We start from the raw sequence: 22,899 nt of genomic DNA, 5'->3' as shown, positions 1-22,899 counted from the left end.
ATTCTGCCGGTATTCAGACAGTCTCATGCATACAGATACAGATTCAGGCTACGGTCAACAATCGCCTACGTAGGCAACATTTGTTTGACTTTTCTAACCGTAAACACAGGCATGTTGAAGACTGCAGTAATGTTTTTCATTGATGTTATGGCAGTCCACTCTGCTTATTGCTTTTCGAGAATGTTGCACTCCTGTTTGTCATTGTGTACGAAACTTCACGCCAATAAATCGACAGGAATATTGCTGACTTGTGCGCGTCTCAAGCGCCCTCTTTACGTTCGTCCTAATGCCTGTTAGTTGTCCGTGGATTTGCCCATATTTGGCGTTTAAAATGGAAACGTCTTTAGACATGGAAAATCGATTTTACAATCGATTCAATAAACACATATGACTCAAAAATGGAACAGGATTTTTTCACAAAAGTGACAGCCCTAGTCCCTCTGACCTCACTTGTACGGCGTCTGGAAGTCTGGCTAAAGCTTTGGTTCACCTCAGTGGCAGACATTGATGCTCCTGTACTGCGTGCAGAGATCGCAGTCCTATTGGCGAAGGATACGATAGAGCCGGTCCCTCCAGCTGATTTGAAGTCAGGGTTACAGCCCGTACTTCACTCTACCCAAGAAAGGCAGTGGGTGACGATCAATCATTGATCTGCGCGTCTTGAATCGGCCCCATTCACAAGATTGGTTTGCAGCGATTGACCTGAAGGACGCATACTTTCATGTCTCGATTCTCCCTCAACCCAGACCGTTTCTATGCCTTGCGTTTGAGGGACGGCATATCAGAACAAGGTCCTCCCCTTCGGGCTGTCCCTGTCTCCTCACATCTTCACAAAGGTTGCGGAGGCGGCCCTTGCCCCCCTGAGGGAGCACGGTGTTCACTTTCTCAACTACCTCGACGACTGGCTCATCCTTGCCCACTCACAAGAGCAGTTTTGCAAACATAGGGACTTGGTGCTCAAACACCTCAGCCATCTGGGGCTTTGGATCAACTGGGAAAAGAGCAAGCTCAGAGAATGCAGAGAATCTCTTTTCTCAGTATGGAGTTGTGCTTGGTCAACATGACAGCATGTCTCACGAACGAGCGTGCTCAGTCAGTGCTGAACTGCCTGAATTATTCACTACTTGGGTATATGGCATCCATAGTCACGCTGCTCGGGTTGCTTCATATGAGACTGCTTCTGCACTGGCTACACGCCAGAGTCCCGAGATGGGCATGGTGTAGCCACACACCGGGTGGCATTCACACTGGACTGTTGCCAAACCTTCTGCTTTTCTGTGGGCAGGGGTTCCCCTAGAACAAGTGTCCAGGCATGTTGTTGTCTCAACAGATGCCTCCATCACCGGCTGGGGTGCCATGTGCGATGGGCTTTGGGTTCCTGGATAGGACCTTGACTGCAGTGGTATATCAATTGCCTCGAATTGCTTGCAGTATTCCTTGCCCTGCGCCGGTTACGACCGTTGCTGCAGGACAAGCTTGTACTGGTCCGGATGGCCAACACATTGACCGTTGCATACAATCAACAGTCAGTGTGGTCTACGCTCCTGTCGCATGTCTCAACTCGCCCACCATCTCATTCGTGCAGCTGGTGAGCTCTCACGACAGCCAATGCTCCTGGGAGAACACCCCCCCAGATGGTCCAGCTGATTTGGAGACGCTTCAGAGCCACACAGGTAGACCTTTTGCCTCTCCAGACACGTCCCACTGTCAGTTGTTTTATTCCCTGACCGAGGGGACCCTCGGCAAGGATGCGCTGGCACACACTTAAGTATGTGTGTGTTTCCCCCAGTTAGCATTGGCAGGATGCTGGAAGGGACAGCAGTCATGGCGTTTTGGTATAGGGATTCCAATTCATCAGTCATTCTGACGTAACGTCCAACGTGACTGAATGTTACTAATGTAACCCCTGTTCCCTGAAGATGTTACGTCCTGTCGCCACAATCGCTGTACCATCACTGAACGGCCGGTACACCGTCTTTGCTCCTTAGTGCAAAACTTGAATGAGTGAGTTCAACACACTTCCTTACATCCCAATTCCTTAGATCCCAGCTTCCTTAGATCCCAATTCATCAGTCGTTCTGAAATAAGGTCTCCATTCCCTCCTTCAGGGAACAGGGGTTACATTAGTAACCTAGACTTTTTCATGCTATTCTTCTAACAAGATCATTTTACTAGCAAAATATCTCACCAATCTCTGGTGCATCCAGGTTGCAGTCCATGTATGGTCTAATATGTAATTTGCTTCTTCTTCCCCTTGAATCAGAATAAATTTTAGAATTATCTTGTACTTTAAAATCTTGAATTAATGATATCTGCAATACATTAATGTTGGTTCTGTTCCGTTTACCCTGAGGGGGGTTATTGCTGCTCTCTCTGCTTTTATCCATGCTAGGCTGCATGGATGCGCAGGGAGTTATTGCCCAGAACAGAACCATACCGCCAATCCTAACTGTATGCTAATTGTCAATCGTATTTGATGAGAGTGGTCCTGACAGAAATGTATCTTTAACAAGATAAGCATAGATAGCAGGCACAGCTATGGCAGGATAACCATAGATATCTATAGGTAGGTACAATATGCATCACATGACTAACATGCGTCATAGTTTTCAAATACCTCTGTATTCACAGTTCACACCACAACACGAAAACTGCATTTTCAAATTCATCCACTCGGGAGAGATTCTTCAAAAAACTGGACAACTTTCGCTGGAAAAAAATGCAGTCTCAGTGTGGATGAAAGGCCAAAACATAAAGAAAAAAAAGATGCGTTTTCAAATGTATCTGTATTAAGATAAGGAAAAAATCCTTGATGTATTGTTGGGGGATCCCCTGCAACATGCTTGGGAACCACTAGTCTAGAAGACAATATTTTCATTAAAGCGTGTGCTTATATGTCCATGATTTCTAGAAGGTTTGCTTGAAATTTGCCTTAGCATAAACATGAGGATTTTACTTTATTTAGTGTGACCTCCACTGACCTGTTCATTACCCCCTGCTTCTTCATCTTGGTTCACAATCTCCACTATGTTCTCTGCTGTGTTCCCTGCTACTGCTTAAGTGTTGGCCCATGCGACTGTTAATAATTCATTGTCAGCTTTGCTGCACTCTGGTCTGAGGCTGAGTGTGTGCGGAGCAGCGCTGGCTGACACACTCCTGCAGTCTGTGCTCTGACAGCTGCACCACAGAGAGAGAGAGAGAGAAGAGAGAACACCGCAGAGTACACTGAGACAGTCAAATACACACTCATACACGCACCCAGGGAACACCAGTCACTGCCCACTCGTTTTCTGTTCCCTCTGTCAGTCTCTTCTGAGCCTAACACCTCCCCTCCTCTCCCGTTCACACCCTGGAGCTTCCTCTCTTGCAGTTTTCTTATTAAGGAAAGGATAAAAAACAGATCCCTCTCTCCAGCCTCCTGTGTTTCTTGACTCAAGCAGGAGAAGAGAAGGTGGAAGATGGTGGAAGTAAGGCCCAGGCGGACTCTACGATGGCCAGATTGGCGGCTGTCTGTTTGCCTGCTGCTTTTCTGTATGTTTGGGAACGCGGTGGGCCGCAAAGCTTCCAAAATCCCACGATGTCCAGCCACCTGCTCCTGTACTAAAGACAGTGCCTTCTGCGTGGACACCAAAGCCATTCCCAAGAGCTTCCCACCAGGAATCATCTCCCTGTGAGTACTGAAAAGATCATGTTTACCTATTTCTTCTGTCCTTCATTTCTTTATATTCAAAGTAGAGAAAAGTTGTTAATGTAAAATATTATCATTTCCCATGCTTTTGCACTCATATACCATTTTTCTCTGCGGCATAACACGGATTGTCTAGAGTATTGATTTATAGGTAGAAGACAGCTGAGTTGAACTTTGTCACAGTGACTTATGACGTCATTCCTTTTGGCATAAGGGTTTAGCATTAACATTTTACAATAAGGTTCCACTTGTTAACATTAGTTATAGCTAACATGAATAAAGAATGAACAGTTGTATTTGTATTAACTAATATTAACAGAGACTAATAAATACTGTAACAAATGTATTGCTCATTATTAGTTAATGCATTAACTAATGGGACCTTATTGTTACAGATTTATGCCATTATAATACAGTCATATATTCATATTTTCTATAGTGAAAGGTAAAGTAGTTGATTTAACTTTATGTATTGCCCTATATATTCTATATATTTGCTATTCATTGATCATTTCATCTCATGATATTTAGCTGAAGTGGTGGGGAAGGGGAATTATTAATGAACAATGACTTAATTTTAGTCTGTTCGTCACAAAAATCTGTTGTATGGCTTGAGTAGACTTGAAATACAGAGTCGAATGGACTATACTTTTTGAGAGTTTCATATGTGGATGAACTATTCCTTTCAACAGAGAGAGTTGACAACACTACAGACTTCGCCTCTGAGAGAACAGAACCACAGATACCAATTATTTCATCAATTGATTTTCAAGTTTTGCCTCAGTCTGTTTGTTAGTAATTTCACTTAAGTTTTTATTCCTAGTATTTCATTACATACTATTTGAAGACTTACATTACCAGGATTTCATCTGAGTTTACTCATACTCAAGTCTATATTCTGAAGAAAGTTTTGATAAAGGCCTTTGATTTTATCAAGTTTTCATGCATAAAGAGTTCGGCACTCAGATGGTGCCCTTATTTTCAGACTGAGAATATAAAAGGGAAGGAAGATCTGTGTCCTAGTTTCTAATAATTAAACAGTGAGATCCTTTCAGGTGTGGAGAGCAATTAGAAAAAAAGGCCAAACAGAACTCCTTAAAATTAGATTAAAATGACTTTTTACTGTATTTTAATGATGTACATATTGGAAAAAAGTGGTGCTATCTCTGAATTATTAGTTATACTTCAGAGTTAGAAATGTTTCAAACCCCTATATCAAAGTGCTAAATATTAAGTACTTATCCCACATCGCTTGTGCTTTGCACCTGAATAATAAATTATGTGGCTTTATAGAGATGTGCTATTACTATTCCAAGGCAGTTTCATCTGTAGGGCAATTAAACAGGCTAAAACAACCCAATATACGTACACTGCGGTAGCCAATCATATCTTAGGGCATACATAGACTTGAGGGTGGACAAGCAAAGCAACCAGACATGCAATACATATCAACATCATGCTGTCTTTTAAAATGAGATTTTTTCAGATGTTATGAAGACATTTTGAGCATTTACTTTAAGATGACAGTAACAGCAACTACATTTGTGTTGATGATGATGGTTTCTGCTGTCTTATCAGGACTATGGTGAACGCTGCCTTCACAGAGATTCCTGAAGGAGCTTTTTCCCACATGCACCTACTGCATTTCTTGTGAGTACTAGATGCACATAACCCTCCTCTGCATTTTCTTATTATGGCCTGTGCGTGTTTGAAAGGGAAAAGAGAGAGAGTGATAATTGTAGTGTTTGTCAGCTGCATGTCTGAGCAGTGTGTAGTGTGATGTGTATCAGTGACAGACCCTCCATTTACAGACTCACACAACAACAGTGTGTCTGTCCTCCCTGTGTGTGTGTGAGAAAGACACAAGAGAGAAGTTTGTTTTCAAATGACAGCATGCCAGTTCTTCAGTCACTGAATCAGTAAACAAATGAAACACATTCTGCGATATCAGATTTGCAATGCTTGTAAAATATTTTGGTGTGTATTTCTATATGAAAAATATATTTTTGAAACAGGAAATCCACTGTCAGCAGCAATCAAATCTGTACATCTCGTTCTTTTCCTTGCAGAAATAATTTTCATATAGCCAGATGTCATGAAGCAGACTGATATTTGAGACCAATAGGCAAGATGTGCTTACAGCCACAGGAATTTATTGCGGCTACTTAATTTCCACAGGCAGTGATACTAGATTTACATGGTGATCTTTCAGGCAATGCCGCTTTTAAAGGGCCCCTATTATGCTATTTTAAAGTTTCCTAATGTTGTTGTGGACTCTCCTACAACATGTTTACATGCATCAAAAGTAAAAAAAAAAAATTCCTCATAATATACATTTGCACATCATTACATTTTCAATGATTCTCAAGCGACTCGTGAGATGAATCAATCTCTCTAAATCCCTCCTTTCCGCGAGCAACTCTGCTCTGATTGGCCAGACAGCTCAGTCTGTTGTGATTGGCCTACCGTGTACAGTGCGTCGAAAACAAAAACGTCCATTGCCATAACAACGTCAGCTGTCCTGAGGCTTCCTACACTGTAAACTAAACACAGTAACGAACAATGACATCGATTTTACCATATCAATGCGAGCGCGAGTCCGATGATGAAACATGGGAAGAACTAGTTATTGAACCCGAACCTCCATTGCAAGGACGACTCGAGCAGGACTCAGTGTTTCTCAGTGATACACTACTCAGTTTGAGGAACATTATGAGATGTTGCAACTGTAATTCCTCACCATCAGCATTAACAAGTGCATGTCCTTCAACAAAGAGTATTTTTCTAATAGATTGCGGTGAATACATGGAAACTGTATCAATAACAGCGCATTTTTGCAATGTATACATTAGCCGAGCTCTAGAGTGAATGATCGGATGTTACATAAACGTTGGTAAAACAAATATTTCCTCAAAGTAGTGAGAACGACAGACAATCTGCATTAATAGACACAGTTTTAGGTAATAGTGGCCCACAACTGATTAGCAGAAGTATTTCAGTAAGACAGTGGTAACGTGAGTTAGCCAGTTAGCAGGAGACCTACACAATAGAAAACTCAAAACTAAGTATTTTGAACACCATCTTTCAAGAGCAAGCGGTTTGGGAATCCTGCATTGAACTCCGAGATTTGAGAAGTCATCAGTAAAATAAAGGGAACACAGCAAAAGTTTAGGATTATACTGCTGTGATATCATGGTAAAGATGAATTTTAACCACTGATTCTTCACATGCTCGCCATTGGGCAGTGAAAAAAACTGGCTTTACCTTCACATTGTAGAGCACAGCGTCTTCTCGACATGATGCTGTCCAGTATCCATGGTCTGCATGCAATAAGTGGGCGGGCAATATGCTAATATTTCGTCTTGACGTCACAACGAAACGGCAACGAAACGAATGTGTAACTCCATAGACTCCCATTCATTGTAAGTGCATTATTGTAAACATAATTTTAGTTTGTTACCAACTGAAGGATGTCATAATTTTCACGATTAATAGCATGTTTCAGATGCTGTCCTGTGTCCATTGAGCTTAACATGTTGAACCTTAATTTCGCATTCCTTTAACATGCTTTAGTTGTATCAGTAAATATGTGGAGCACAATAATGCAAACATGCAAAGTTTTAAAACATTGATCACTGTTCAAGTTCTTGATTTAAGATCTACTATCATCTTTCACTCTTGAGCCTATAGGGAACATAGAAGAGCGCATTATTTTACTTTTTAGTTCAAACCATAAATAGAGATTTTTATACTGGACGTATTTTTCACTTTTATGTCTAGAGGACCTGAAGTGAACTACACAGTACTTTCGGGTTTGGTCACCTTTGTTGTTTTAGAGGGCTAACATTTATCTAAGCTGTTGGCTATGTGTTCAATATAGTACTGGCTATGTTGGTTACAATATAGTAACACGCGCTTTGCACCCCCTGCTGGTGAGATCGACTATCAGCAGATGGAGAGTATGCTCGGTAATCTACTGCTTTTCCTGCAGTTCCTGGATGTCAATGTTGAATTTACTGTCGAATTTGAACCACTGAATTTGTGGAAGTGAATTTGCAAAGCTGTTTAACTATTTTTAAACAGTTTGAATATTTTGGAAGTGAAATTATGAAAGGTGAATATGGATTATTGAATTTTTAATTATGAAAATGTGTTTGAATTGAAATATTCACAGCTTAAATATTCAACCATGCTGAATTTCAGCCCATAAAAATGCAAGCCCTAAAAATACAATGCATTAAAATGCAAGCATGGTTAATGCAATGCATATTTTTTTCAAGTCGAGCAATTCAACAGGCTTTTTTGTTTCAAAAACATTTGGCGTTATTTTACTTCCATACAAATCACTAGCCAATTTGGCGTGTTACTTATTATGTTTATACCAGTGTTAATTTCGTTAACGAAAACTATGACGAAAAATGTTCGTTGACAACCTTTTTTTTCCCTGACTAAGACGATGAGAGACGACACCCACATTAAACGATAACTGTGACTATATCAACACTATAGCAATATCGTTGACGAAAATGTTTTTGTGATCTATAGCTCAGTGAAAGTGCAAACTCTCATCTTTGTCACTCTCTTCTCGTTCTGCACAGGCTGTTGAACTCAAACACATTCTCTCTGATTTCTGATGATGCTTTTGCTGGACTTGGACATCTGCAATACCTGTAAGTATGTTTCCTTGATGGATGGATGGATGGATCAGGAATGGATGGATGGCCTAATCGATGGTTGACTAAAGATAGATGAGTGTGTTGGTGGGTGGGTGGATTGATCACTTGTCCAGATTGACAGATTAGATGTTTCAGGATATCTTCTGCTGCATTGTAAGTGTGATTTATTCTGAGATTTTCCACTGGATTTTCCTCACATAAATGCAAGAAAGAGCAAAAAAATTAATGTTGAAGTAGAATTCATTTTCTGTTCTTCTATATTAGGATCATCTTCCATCCAGTGCATCTTCCTCAGGGGTTTTGAAAGGATTTGCTCATTATAAGCCAGACATTGACATTTAATGTTCATACAAAATGTTTCTCATAAAATCAATGTTTAACAAAGCTAATGTTTAATTATCAGGGATCATTTGCACATCCATTGACAATGAACATCTGCCAGAACATTTACCTGACAGATTCTGATATGAGATAATTAGCTTTCCCAACCACAAAAAGCTACATGAAATAAAACACTAGTCTTGGCTTTTCTTGAATTATGATAAGTCCCCCTTGTTTTCTTTCAGTCTTCATCTGTTTCTCTTTCTTCCTCCACTGTCAGTTAGAATTTGATGACCCTTTTTTCTGCGTTTTGCTTTTCACAATGCTGAATCAACAGATAAGCCTCCTGCTGGAGGATGTGCCAAATTCATATCGATGCACCAGAGATTTTATGGTCGTTTCTATAAATGATAAAGCTGATAAAAACTGCTTTCCTTTACAGGTCATTTGGTAGATGTTCAAAAAGCATATTTCTTCCATAGCAGTTGCTCAAAAGTATTTGTGAATTCTAGCTATATATATATATACCACTGAGATAAATGGGGAATTTATGTGTGTGTGGTTCTGAGAGTACAAGTTTGGCTATACTTGTGAGGGCCAAATGTCCTCACTTATACAGTGAAATATTATGACAAATGACTAGTGAGGTCCTTGCTATAGTTAAAAATGTATATACATCAGCCAAAACATGTTTATAAATCATTAACCTGTTATAAACTCAATGGAAGAATATGTGAAGTCCTCACTAATATAATGTGTGTGTGTGTGTGTGTGTGTGTGTGTGTGTGTGTGTGTGTGTGTGTGTGTGTGTGTGTGTGTGTGTGTGTGTGTGTGTGTGTGTGTGTGTGTGTGTGTGTGTGTGTGCGCATCTTTCATCTTCATGCAAGTTGTGCTGTTTCCTGTGAATCCTTCTTAAAATTCAGGTAGCGTTGTCTTTCAGACTAAAGCACTGGCAGCTCAACGACTACAGAGAGAGAGAGAGAGAGAGAGAGAGAGAGAGAGAGAGAGAGAGAGAGAGAGAGAGAGAGAGAGAGAGAGAGAAGAAAAACTTGCTATTGCAGAAAGCTTTTAGCATTAATGAAAACGCCCACAATCTCACTGTCATTAAGCTAAAAGCTTTAAACAAGGCGAATGCGGCAAGGTTTGCAGAGGGAGATGGGCATCGTCTTCCTGAACGCTGCGACTCTTCAATCCATCAGGGAACAGGCAGCTTGCATTTAGCCTTACAGTTTATTACACTAAATAGGGAGGGAGAGAAGCTGCCATTTGATTAATATCCCTGTCCTGATCTTTTATCTTTCTATCTCAAATACCACACAGTACCTAAATCTTTATAATGACATCACCTGCAAATATTTCACTTTGTGGCTGTCTGACAAATGAGTTGTTGGTTGAATTCATTTACGTGTCTTATTAATGGTAATTTAATTCCCATATTCTTTTCTCACCCTACTTTCCTCACAGATTTATTGAGAACAATGACATCCAAACCCTGTCAAAGCACACATTCAGAGGACTGAAGTCTCTGACACATCTGTATGTATTGCTTTAAGGAGTCAATTTTCAGTGTATTCATGCAAAAACAATAAATACATTTATATTACCTTTTTAAATTGGTGTATAGCATAGATGCATTAAGAAGTGATTATTTAATTCATGTTTAAAAATGTAGTTAAGTTTAACAATAAATAATCCATTTATACATTTTAAATGCAACATTTAAATGGCATTTGCAATTGCTTTTCTTTATCCATTTCCCACAAAAATATGACATTTATCTTCTCTTTTTTAATAAAAAATAAAAAATATAAATAGATAAAAAATAGATAAAGAAAAGCAGTTGCCAAATGGATTGAGACAAGAAATTAAAAAACGTTAAAATACTAAAATAAAACATAAATAAGCTGTAAAATTATTTTGTTGTTACACTTATGTAGCTTTAATTTCAGAAATTATTTTAAACATTAATTAAATGACCAGTTTAAAATATTTGAAGACATCATTTTTTTAACATTATTAGTAAGGCCTAGTAGTGTAACGTAATTGTGTGACTTATACAATGGATTTCAGGGTGGCCAACCTTTTCAATTAATTTCTATTGATTAATGTTATCTGAGGTTTGTCTTGAGAAACACAAATCAGAAAAAAAAAGGGTTCAGACTCATTTGGAACAGAAAACTTTAATATATGGTCCACCCCACAGTCTTGAATATTCAGAGAATAATTGTAATTCACACCCTGCTTCTAATATGATGATTTGAATGTGTCATTCATTGTACCTTATAGATCAGATTGAAGAATAGAGGGATGAATCATGATAAATAGGTCATGTGATGTCTCTCTGATTTGAATGTTCTTCTCTCCTCTTTCTCTGTATCAGGTCTATATCCAACAACAACCTGCAAGTTCTTCCCAGAGATCTCTTCAAACACCTGGACATCCTCACAGACCTGTATGTGCACCATATACCCAAATATGATAGTTCCCCAGTGAGGGACTGTCTTACTAAAATGCGCTATATCCTTACATGGCCCATTTATAATGTGTGTGAAAAATAGTATGTGTTATATTATAAAGGCAAAATGTTTCCACAATAAAATGAGTAGCTTTTAATTGCCATTGAGTGTACTAATGCTAAAACGAAAAAAAAAAAAAAAACGTTCTGTTAAACATTTTGTATAAAATATTTTTTCTCTAACTTTCCACACATCCCTGTTTGAAAAGCCCTGTACTAAACAATACCTCACAGATCAGAGTTATTCTTTAAACGGGAAAATTCATGTATTTTTGTATCTCTTGTGTATGTTTTTATTCCTCTCTCCACTCTTGGCAGAGACCTGCGAGGGAACTCGTTTCGTTGTGACTGTAAGATCAAATGGTTGGTTGACTGGATGGAGAAGACCAACACCTCTGTTCCAGCCATATACTGCGCCAGTCCTTTTGAGTTCCAGGGTCGACGCATCCACGACCTCACGCCACGCGACTTCAACTGCATAAGTGCAGGTAAGGCCACTCACACACTCTTAGCACATGGTATTTGAGATCTGTAATTCTGTGAAATGTAGGTACTCTACATGGTCAAAAGTATAAGGGCACCCCCTTCAAATTTCAGGCTCCTTATTTCAATTGAAAACGCATTTTCGTAGCCCGACATGGAAGTTCGCATTACCCTGGTTCTCTAGAGAAAAAGCCAATGTAGGATTTTTCCGTGAGCTTTTCCATTATTGCAGAAAATAAGCTCTGTGACCAACAAAAGTTTATGATCAGGGGTCAATGCTACTGGCACGGTTGGGCCTGTGGTTCAAATCTTTACTTGCTCTGCCGAAATTTTCACTGGCCCCACCACAAAAGTGATAAATAAATAAATAAATAAATAAATAAATAAGTTGATACCACAGCAAACCATACTAGACTAATATACATTTCAAATATTATTAAAGACAAGTAAATAGTCAGTAATAAAACAAGAACAAATAATAGATAAATATACAAAATAGAAAAAAACACAAATGAAACTTCTCCCTTTTTCAGAGAGGTCTAACGGTAAATTTCAGGAACCGAAATTTAATAAAGTAATCAAATGTAAAATAACATTTTGCAGTCTTCACTGAATAAATTAAATATAGATTAATCTTTATTAAAGTTACAAAAGTTATTCAAGTGATTTTCTTTGTCGATTATTGTTTGATTAACATTAAAAACACAGACAGCAGCAGGAATATTAGGCTGCTGTCACTTTAAGAGCGAATGCACTGGTCCAATATACTGATACACATGCATTTTCTTTCTCAACCAAGACTGGCATTGAAGTTCACGGCAGTTGTTGTTTAATTGTGTTTCTAGAAGATGTAACCCCTTGAAAGGTAGTGTTTTTATTTATAATTTTTTTACAATTATTTGAACTTTTATGGTGCAAAAAACTTTGCTAATGTCATCAGCTAACCTCCAGAAACATAATATAAAGATCTGAAAATGCATTTCATGAACCCTTTAAAATCTACAAGTTGGATAGTTAGAACAGAGCGTGATTATAAACACAACAAGGCTGTGAAAGCGACTAGTGAGTAGTTGAGTTGACCTGTTCAGAGGTTTAGTGCCCCCATACCCTCTCTAGTCCTGTGTAGACACTTGTTAGCAACAACAAATGGAGTGGGGTATTGCTGATGTAGGTTACGTCGTAGAATAAAACATGAACATATCTTGAGCTTATTTCAGGCATTCAACCAAAAACACATTGTCCTTGGGACGACGGAAGTGGAAATCAAGCATAGGCGTTAGTTCTGGCAGGTCACGTCAGTGAAGCTCACATCAGCTGACTCGGCTGTACCTATAGGAATACGACGCCTCTCTCAGCATCCATATATAAGGCCCATTCAGTATTATCAGCAGCTCTATCGAGTTGCTCAGGATCGAATTACCCTCCCTCATCCCCAGCTCCACCTCTCGTCCAGTAAGGACTTGGCCTTCTGATATTCCTCCTCGAATCAGACTCATTTTTCTCGAATTATGTTGTATATTAAATTATTGAACATTAATGATATCTGCAATACTGTTCTGTTTACCCTAAGGGGGTTTATCGTGCTCTCCTTGCTCTTATTCAGGCTTGGCTGTATGGATGAGCATTGAGTTCTTGCCCAGAACAGAACCAGACCGCCAGTCCAAACTATATGCTAATATTGTCAACCATCTTTGACGAGAGTGGCCCTGACGGAAGTGCTAAATTGCGAACTCATTTCCAGGTTTTAGGACTCATTCCTGCAGCACTCATTCTCCTCTTTCAACTTTGTTGCAACAGTTATGGGAGATTTTTTTATTTTTTATTTTCAAAATGAACCTGTATACAAAATCCAGGCTACAAAAAAAAAATGTCCTTCACTGTTCTGCACAAAGCCCAGACCTGAACCAAACACTTTTGAGGATGAATTAGAGCCAGAGAGCCAGACCCTCCTGCATCCATGATCCAACATCTAGTAGAAAGCATTGACTTTGATAATAAATGTCCACATTCCTTTGGCCATGTAGTGTATCTGCGTAGTTGACATGAAATTTCAAACAGTTTCTGCATTGTCCTGTGTTGTGACATGCTATAATACCATTATAAATACATTTATATTCATAAATTATTTAACAAAACGTTTCTGATTTTTATGCATCATATAAAAAATACATATATGTATTTTACTATTTTTTATATGATGCATGTATAATAATTATAGAAAAATTGGAAATGTTTTTTTAAATCATTTTAGATGTATTATTTACAAGTCTTTTTGTAAATAAATCATGTCACACTGCAGCACCATTTAAAATAAGGTGGATTTTAAAATGGTAAAAAATAAAGAACTTACGATATACACTGACTAATATGAAACGTTCTTCTGATCCAGATTTTGCAGTGTATGAGGTATACTCGTTCCAGTCTCTGTCTGTGGAGTCATACGAGTTTAACAATGACCAGTACACAGTTTTTGCTCAGCCCAACACAGGAATCTGCACCGTGTTCATTTGGGATCATGTGGACATGCTTTTCAAGACACATTACAACATCACATGTAAGTCAAACGTCAGCTGTTATTCGATTTTTTGATTGTTTGATTTAATAGGTAGAACCAATGCAAAAAAAGAAAAGAAAATGGGGATATTCTCCGAAGCAGTGGTTCCCAACCTTTTACACAAAATCTTGTTTCATGAGAGTGACAGCTCAATGTAATCTTTTCAGACACTTAATTGCATGTTAATTGCACTTAAATGAAAATGTATTGTAGTTTACTTCAGTAAGACTTTATATGTAATTTCTCAATTACTTATATTGTCTTTGAAATATGGTTTCAGCATTCATGGTAAACTAAAATATACTTGTATGTCATGTTTTTAAATATATTTGTGATTGCAATTTAGTACATTTAAAATATATTTACTTTAAATGTAATATCGCACACTACAGTGAAAATCATAATTAATAAGTCCTTCATATGTGCTTTAGTATGCGAGTCAACACATCAAAATAAGTGAACTTCTTTACAGAATGACAAGATTATCAAAACATAATGATTTAATATGTACTTTATGTGCCTTTCCAGCTCGTTCTGCTGTCTACTGTAAACCTGTGGTTATCAACAACACTCTCTACATGGTTGTGGCTCAGCTCTTTGGAGGATCACACATCTACAAGTATGTCCATGTGCACTATTTTTGTTATGGACTCGGTTGTAATGATGGGCACATTCACAACACTGCTTCATGAAGCATTTGCGTACCATCAGTGGTTCGGACTTTGTATCAGCATTTCAACATTTCGCCGCAGTTAACCCATCAACAAGTGTCTAATGTTTTATAACTGATCTTGTGTCAGTTTTATTTTTTGCTTTATTTATAGTTAATTTTTATTGAGTTTTAATAATTGTTCGTGTATAACACACAAACGAACATTATACTTCTAGTTGCCACGCCCTGCCTAATAAAAAAAAAAAAACAAGAATACAAATGAATAAAACACTAATTTTACAGAACCTTCATATTTAATGGTATTTAATTATTTTTAGATTACTTTTAATAGATTACACTTTCATGAAAACTTTTGCAATTGGTTTTATAATGTTTGGGCTGAGTTTTCGATGCATTTACATAGGAGTGGGCGATATGACCAATATCTTACATCATGATGTGAGTAATTTTATTTCAAGATAACAATATATATCACAATATAGTTATTTTTGCTTTAAATAAGGTTTTTATGATATCAAAATTTGATACCATTGAAATGTATAAAATAAATATTTTCACCAATTTCACAAAAAAACTACAAGACTAAATAAAGAAAGAAAAACTCAAGCTACTGAAGACAAGTACACAATCAGTGATGGAATAACAATAAATAATCGAATTACAAGCAATAGGACAAATAAACTACGATAGAACAAACATAAATACATAAATTGTAATATAAAAAAACACTGCATGGTCGTCACCGTGTAAATTAAATATACATTTATTCTTATCAAGTTACAAAAGTGATTCAGTCAGAAACAGTGGGAGATTTTCTCTCTTTTGTTGTTTGATTAACATTAATGACTCGGATGACAGCAGGTTTATTAGGCTGCTGTCACTTTAAGACCGAATGCATGGATCCAATATACTGTTACACATGCGTTTTCCCAACTGTTTACATTCACTTAAAACAGAAATGTCTGTGTTTACGAGGACACTTGCAAAGTTCGTCATTTTGACTCATAAATGTGTGTATTTGACCGTTTAAGCCCAATTAGGCAGCACAATGCACTCAGTTCAGTTCTCATGCGCTTTGTGAGCAGTGGCTTCATGTGCGCATATGGCGAAATTCAATGGTTTAAAATCACTTCATTTTAATACACAATGCTTAAAATGCATGCAAATTATAATCTTTAATGACAGTGAACGTAACCACTCTAGAGACAATAGAGCTGGTAAGTCCCGCCCCTTCCGCAAAACCCCGCTGGACCTCAAAGTTGAAAAACCGTCAATGCAAGTGAATGGGAGAAAATAATTATTTTCTGGTCCCGTTTGAATTGTGCCATGAATGTGAACATATGTTGTCTGTGAATTTTTTATATAACTTTTCGTGTAAAGAATGATACAATTTAGCTGGTAGAAGTTTGATACGGTTAGACTTTGTGTGAGAGCACTTTGTGGACTACAACTCTCGACGCGTTTGAAACGTCAACACCACTAGCACACGGACTAGCTCACGGATCCCGCTAAACATGGCTGTGTCTTTGGTGCACTTCACCGCCTTCTTTCAGGGAGAGGACAAAATCGTTGAAGTTGGCGAAAACCACGGGTAAGTCAACTTTATGGGGTGACGTCACATAGGCGACATGTAGTCTTTCTCGTTATGTCTTTTCCACAACTGCTAGCCAAAGAATCATACAATATACGGTCAAACTCGTAACATGAAAAGTTCTATAAAAAATTCACAGACAACATATGTTCACATTCATGGCACAATTCAAACGGGACCAGAAAATAATTATTTTCTCCCATTCACTTGCATTGACGGTTTTTCAACTTTGAGGTCCAGCGGGGTTTTGCGGAAGGGGCGGGACTTACCAGCTCTATAGTCTGAAATCTTTACCGGTTGACAAATTTCAACCAATTAATCGTATCTACCGTTATAACGCCCACCCCAACAGCATTTTGACCAGCAGGTGCTGGCAGCCTCAAGTGTTTCAAGTGCATTGAAACAGTGAATAGTTTTACAAAGTAATTAGTTAAGTTGATTCAGAACTTGGAATGTCTCCCATCACTATTGTAGACGCTCAAATATTGTCTGAATATACTTTCTCTATTATCAGATTTTACCCTAAATAACATTGCATTTTTCATTTTTTACTAACAAAAGGTGCAATCAGTAGTTATTTAGTGTCACCATCGCTGTTCTTCGCATACTTTGGGTACCGATACCACAGCAGTTCATTAACTACCTTACCTATCCAATAAGGATGCACCAATATGAAAATTTTGACCGATACCGATAACCGATAATTCTTTATATTTGAAAGCCGATAACCGATATATTGGCTGATAAACCAAATTAAAAAAAAAAAATTTAAATCCAAATTTCTATATAGTCTCAAGTCTCACCATTAAAAGCCATGTCCCAAACGCACAATTATGATGTTCTCGTGATAATTTTATGTAGCCGATATGACAGACTTTATGGCAATTTAAAACCATTATGTTGAACAGTGCGCATCTGAAGTGTCTCAGCTGAAGGAAATAATACATTATTTATCGGCTTTAATATATCTGCCAAATTTTCTTATTGGGCCGATAACATTAAAAATGAACCGATATCGGCGATACCGATATGGTGGCCGATATATCGTGCATCCCTACTATCCAACAAAAAAAGTATGTCCCGTTGTCTACGGGTGTGTCACACTTGGCAAGTTTTGTTGGATTGCTCTGTTAGTGCGGTTCATTTGAATAAATGTGAACTGTCATCTGAACCCTGATGCCCATCAAGCAAAGGGACCGAGACGCTGAAAAGATGGATCTCGATCCGCTTCCAAACAAACTCTGGTGCGGTTTGAATGAAATCTGAACGCAACACAGACCAAAGACATGTAAACGAACCAAAAACAGGACATGATGTCACAAGATGCGACTCTAAAAAGGACAGAATGCTCAAGCATTCCTTGTTTTTTTCTCGTCATAGTCGAGATGTTGTCCATCACAGTTCAGTACAGGCATCAGAACCGCATCTCCTCACAGCAGATCTGTGTGTGTGTGTGTGTGTGTCGGAGGGATTCCTGACGCTGTTTTGACTCCTTTACACATTTTATAAGCTCTTCACGAGTTCTCAGCTGGTCAGAATACCATCATATGTAGCTACGCACATACAACGAGCGCATTTATCCCAGAACACAGCTTTGTTTTGGATGTTCGGTAAGTTCTGTCGCAAAATATACATAATAAAAGCCGACCAATCAGGTTGTGAACACATCCCTATGTCTTTAAGTTTTATTTGCCAATTTCAATGCTAAGCGAACCAGGAATAAATGGTTTTTTTTGGTCCGGATCAAACGAACCAAGCTAACCGAACTACAAGTGTGAGCACAGCCTTAGACCCCGTATTTACGTCATCAACTTGTGATCCGATCGACCAAAACACATCTTAATACCAGGTGTAAACCGGGCCTAATTTATTTTTTAATGTGTAAAACATTTTCAATTATCAGCAAACTACTGAATGCACCTTATTATTTCAATACCTCAAAGAGTTAGATTTATATAATATTTGCACATAAATATATCATCATCTATTCTTATTATGTTATCCCGTTGTTGTTGTTGTCAGATGGGAGGAAGGTCCATTGCGTTTCGTCAAAATCCAGGACATCGACACCACCCGTGTCCGTAAACCCAACTTCATCGAGACTTTCCAGATTGAAGGCGACTGGTATTTTGCTGTGGTCGACAGCTCCAAAGCCGGGTCCACCAGCCTGTACCGCTGGAACAGTAACGGCTTTTACTCACACCAGTCTCTCCATCCCTGGCACAGAGACACTCACATCGACTTCCTCGAGGTGGACGGCAAACCTCGCCTCATCCTCTCCAGCTCCTCGCAGCCCCCGGTGGTGTATCAGTGGAACCGCAGCCAACGCCAGTTCCTCTACCACTCGCAGATTACAGATTCAGGCGATGTGCAGATGGTGAAGCACTTCTGGGTGCGAAAAGTGCTGTATCTCTGCCTCACGCGCTTCATAGGAGACTCAAAGATCCTGCGCTGGGACAGCCAGCGCTTCGTGGAGATCCAAACCCTGCCGTCACGCGGCTCGATGGCCGTGTATCCGTTCAGCGTCGGAGTGAGGCAGTACCTTCTGCTGGGGAGCGATTATTCCTTCTCTCGGATCTATCTGTGGGACGACCTCACTCAAAGGTTCCTGCCCTTTCAGGAACTGAACATGCTGGCGCCTCGAGGGTTCAGTCTGGTGTCTGTTGACAATAAGGATATTCTGTTAGCGGCCAGTTTTAAAGGAAAGACCATGGCGTACCAGCATCTCGTGGTGGACCTCAGTGCCAAATAGGCTGCTGGAGACGTTTTACTGGGGCTTAAATGTCAAGAACTGCAATATTTCCACACCTTTTCTACATCTGCTTTCACACATGAATTGATCTGTCATTGCTAAATACACTCACACATTAGTTACTGTAAGTGTAAGCCATCTTAAAGGGTTAGTTCACCCAAAAATGAAAATTAGCCCATGATTTATTCACCCTCAAGTCATCCTAGGTGTATATGACTTGCTTCTTTCAGACGAATATAATCAGAGTTATATTAAAAAATGTCCTGGCTCTTCCAAACTTTATAGTGGCATTGAATGGCTGTTTCTGTTTTGAAGTCCATAAAAGTGCATCTATCCATCATAAAAGTGCATCTATCCATCATAAAAGTGCATCTATCCATGATAAAAGTGCATCTATCCATGATAAAAGTGCATCTATCCATCATAAAAGTGCATCTATCCATCATAAAAGTTCATCTATCCATGATAAAAATGCATCTATCCATCATAAAAGTGCATCTATCCATCATAAAAGTGCATCTATCCATCATAAAAGTGCTCCACGCGGCTCCGGAGGGTTAATGAAGGCCTTCGGAAGCGAAGCAATGCGTTTAAGAAAAATATTCCTATTTAACATGTTACAAAGTACAAACCCCCCGGAGCTGTGTGGAGCACTTCTATCATGGATAGATGCACTTTTATGATGGATAGATGCACTTTTATGATGGATAGATGCACTTCTATGATGGATAGATGCACTTTTATGATGGATAGATGCACTTCTATGATGGATAGATGCACTTCTATGATGGATAGATGCACTTTTATGATGGATAGATGCACTTCTATGATGGATAGATGCACTTCTATGATGGATAGATGCACTTTTATGATGGATAGATGCACTTCTATTATGGATAGATGCACTTTTATGATGGATAGATGCACTTCTATGATAGATAGATGCACTTCTATGATGGATAGATGCACTTTTATGATGGATAGATGCACTTCTATGATGGATAGATGCACTCTTATGATGGATAGATGCACTTCTATTATGGATAGATGCACTTTTATGATGGATAGATGCACTTCTATCATGGATAGATGCACTTTTATGATGGATAGATGCACTTTTATGAACTTCAAAACGGAAACATCCATTCACTGCCATTATAAAGCTTGGAAGAGTCAGGACATTTTTTAATATAACTCCCATTGTATTCGCCTGAAAGAAGAAAGTCATATACACCTAGAGTAAATCATGGGCTAATTTTCATTTTTGGGTGAACTATCCCTTTAACTAAAAAATAAAAACATGTTAATACGCACTACTACTAATAAACACTACTGCTACTACTACTACTACTACTACTACTACTACTACTACTAATACTGGTTACCCATTTGGGCCTTCAAAGCTAAATGAACATTTACCATATGCATTGCAATGAATATGTTGTATGTATACTCTAAGGATGTACATTGTTCAGCAGTTTCATATAAAAAAGTGAAATTATATTTTTAGAGAGACGACTCCCTGAACATGAAAATGTCTGTAGGTACTTTTAGAATATAATGTGTTACCAAGAAAAATAACATTTTCATCACTCAGTTGAGCTTGACTGTTAAGCCTTTACTTTTCAGATTATTCTCTGAAAATATTGAATTATTACTTGGGAACAATACGCTGAATTACTAATTGGCATGTCATTATAAAACATCTGCGGTCATCAGCATGTATTGCAATAACTGACTGTGGTGGAAATGTAATTTATGATGCAACAAAATAAAGTTGAAATATCTGTTTGTCTTGCACATGAAAAACTTCTTTTTCAGCTGATTAATATTATTATTGAATGCAGACTCTCTGGTTGTTACCTTGCCTTTATCACACTGGCTGTCGGATTATAGGTGTGTTGTGATGAGGTAAATGTGTCAATATTTAGCTGAAAAACATCCGGACTATCTCCATCCAGCTGCCAATAGTGACTGACCATCTTCGCCATGGGACAGTACGCTGATGCCTGCAGGGGGCAGTGTGGGATTTACATAGAAATCTAATAGTGAACTCTAATTCTGCTCAAAAGTCCTCAATGTATACAGAAAGTATTTCTTGATAAAAGAAAGACAGGTATAGGCCTATATTAGTAGGCTATAGATTATATAATTATAAATTGTTGATTGATTTGAAAAATGCCTCTAAATTAAACTGTGTGTCATTGATTCTATCAAACTAAAGACTAAGGACTAACTAACTAAGGACAAACTAAGGACTAAACTGCATGAAAATGAGGTGAATGGTGCTTTATTGTCTCCTTGTGAAGTATATGCCTATTGTAACTGATTGTTTTTTATTGTAGGCTATTTGCATCTAATGATTTTGTTACATTAAATTTTTTTTTTTTTTTAAAATCCACCAATTATCTAATTTTATCTAATCTCCAATTTTATCTAAAATGAGGACAACCTTTATGTGGGTTTCTGCGTATTAGTCTTTTTTTTTTTTTTGGAGCTTAATAGAGAATTACAGACTAACAGACAACTATATTTTGTACAATCTATCCGGTAAGTTGATTGATTGGTAGGTTCCTATATATATATATATATATATATATATATATATATATATATATATATATATATATTAAAAAATAGACTTTTGAGAACTTTTTTCGTTTTTACCATCATCAAATTTCAATGTTTCCAAACGTGTATAGGCTATACCAACACGTCGATTTTGACAGCTAGCATCAGTAATCATATTATTTCTGTGCATTAACAGCAACAACAATAGTAGGCCTATCAGTATTATTAATAAGAAATAATAATAACAATAATAGCTAATATTTTAGCCAACTTATTTGACAGTTGACAGTGCCGATCCGGTCCAATATTCCAGCTTACAGCGTCTAAAAACAGGTTGCTAATTCAACGTTACGTATCAAATCATTTTAATGTGGTAATCTGTGCTCAAAATGGTAATTTTGTTTTAAACGTGTTGTTTACTTTTAAAGATTATCTTATTTAAACAAGCGCGCGCTTTGGAATGTGTGACGTCTCAATGCTATGACGTCATAGTAACAGTACATACATTGTGTAGTGATTCCTCGCAGACTTTTACAGCGTGATTGTTCGCTTGCGGTCTCTTTACTCGCGATTCGCGATGACAACTACCAAACTGTTGGAAAAAATCTGGTGGTCCTATGTCAGTAAGCAGAGGAACTGCCTCGACAAAATAATCTGGCCCATTGCTCCTGATGGCTATATCCCCAACTCTGTCGTCAGGAGTTTGGCGCCCTTTCCTAAGTTTCCTAAGTTGAACAATGAAGATCACCAAGGCGGTTCAGAAAATGGCCAACAAAGTGTGCCTGAGGAGACAACCGGTTATACAAGAGCAAGCTTAGAACCATTTCATAGTGATATGTCTGTGGAGACAAAGACAGAGGCCAAGGTTACACCACTTCGAAGAGCTATACCCCAGAGTCAACACTCGCTTAACAATAGACAAAAGACACTCCAGACAAATGCTTCTTCTGTTGAGGAACTCCAGACGAAAACTTCTTCTGTTGAGGAACTCCAGACGAAAGCTTCTTCTGTTGAGGAACTCCAGACGAAAACTTCTTCTTTTGAGGAACTCCAGACGAAAGCTTCTTCTGTTGAG

General features: G+C 38.2%; 1 protein-coding gene across 2 annotated transcripts; it reads left to right on the top strand.

The window, feature by feature from the left end:
* Positions 1 to 3,127: 3,127 nt before the first annotated feature.
* On the top strand, positions 3,128 to 21,631 carry lgi3 (leucine-rich repeat LGI family, member 3). 2 transcript variants are annotated; one of them, XR_013823814.1, is made up of 10 exons: positions 3,128 to 3,670; positions 5,267 to 5,338; positions 8,287 to 8,358; positions 10,150 to 10,221; positions 11,066 to 11,137; positions 11,519 to 11,688; positions 14,073 to 14,237; positions 14,766 to 14,856; positions 18,524 to 19,498; positions 20,431 to 21,631. XR_013823814.1 is itself a non-coding variant. In XM_079896206.1 (9 exons), the coding sequence occupies exons 1-9, from the start codon at positions 3,459 to 3,461 to the stop codon at positions 19,251 to 19,253; spliced, it is 1,656 nt and encodes a 551-aa protein (XP_079752332.1). In that variant the 5' UTR covers positions 3,130 to 3,458; the 3' UTR covers positions 19,254 to 21,631. The 2 variants fall into 2 exon arrangements, 1 of the variants encoding a protein (XP_079752332.1); XM_079896206.1 differs by having other exon boundaries at positions 3,130 to 3,670; positions 18,524 to 21,631.
* Positions 21,632 to 22,899: the final 1,268 nt, after the last annotated feature.

The sequence above is a fragment of the Squalius cephalus genome (assembly GCF_949319135.1).
Source record: "Squalius cephalus genome assembly, chromosome: 16".
Lineage (NCBI taxonomy): Eukaryota > Metazoa > Chordata > Actinopteri > Cypriniformes > Leuciscidae > Squalius > Squalius cephalus.
Note: the sequence above shows the minus strand (reverse complement) of the source record. Positions and strands in the feature narration are given on the sequence as shown.

Coding starts and splice junctions, on each gene's coding strand:
- lgi3 (XM_079896206.1), top strand. CDS start 3,459: ATGGTGGAAGTAAGGCCCAGGCGGACTCTACGATGGCCAGATTGGCGG. Junction 3,671..5,266: donor CCACCAGGAATCATCTCCCT/GTGAGTACTGAA, acceptor CTGTCTTATCAG/GACTATGGTGAACGCTGCCT. Junction 11,689..14,072: donor CTTCAACTGCATAAGTGCAG/GTAAGGCCACTC, acceptor CTTCTGATCCAG/ATTTTGCAGTGTATGAGGTA.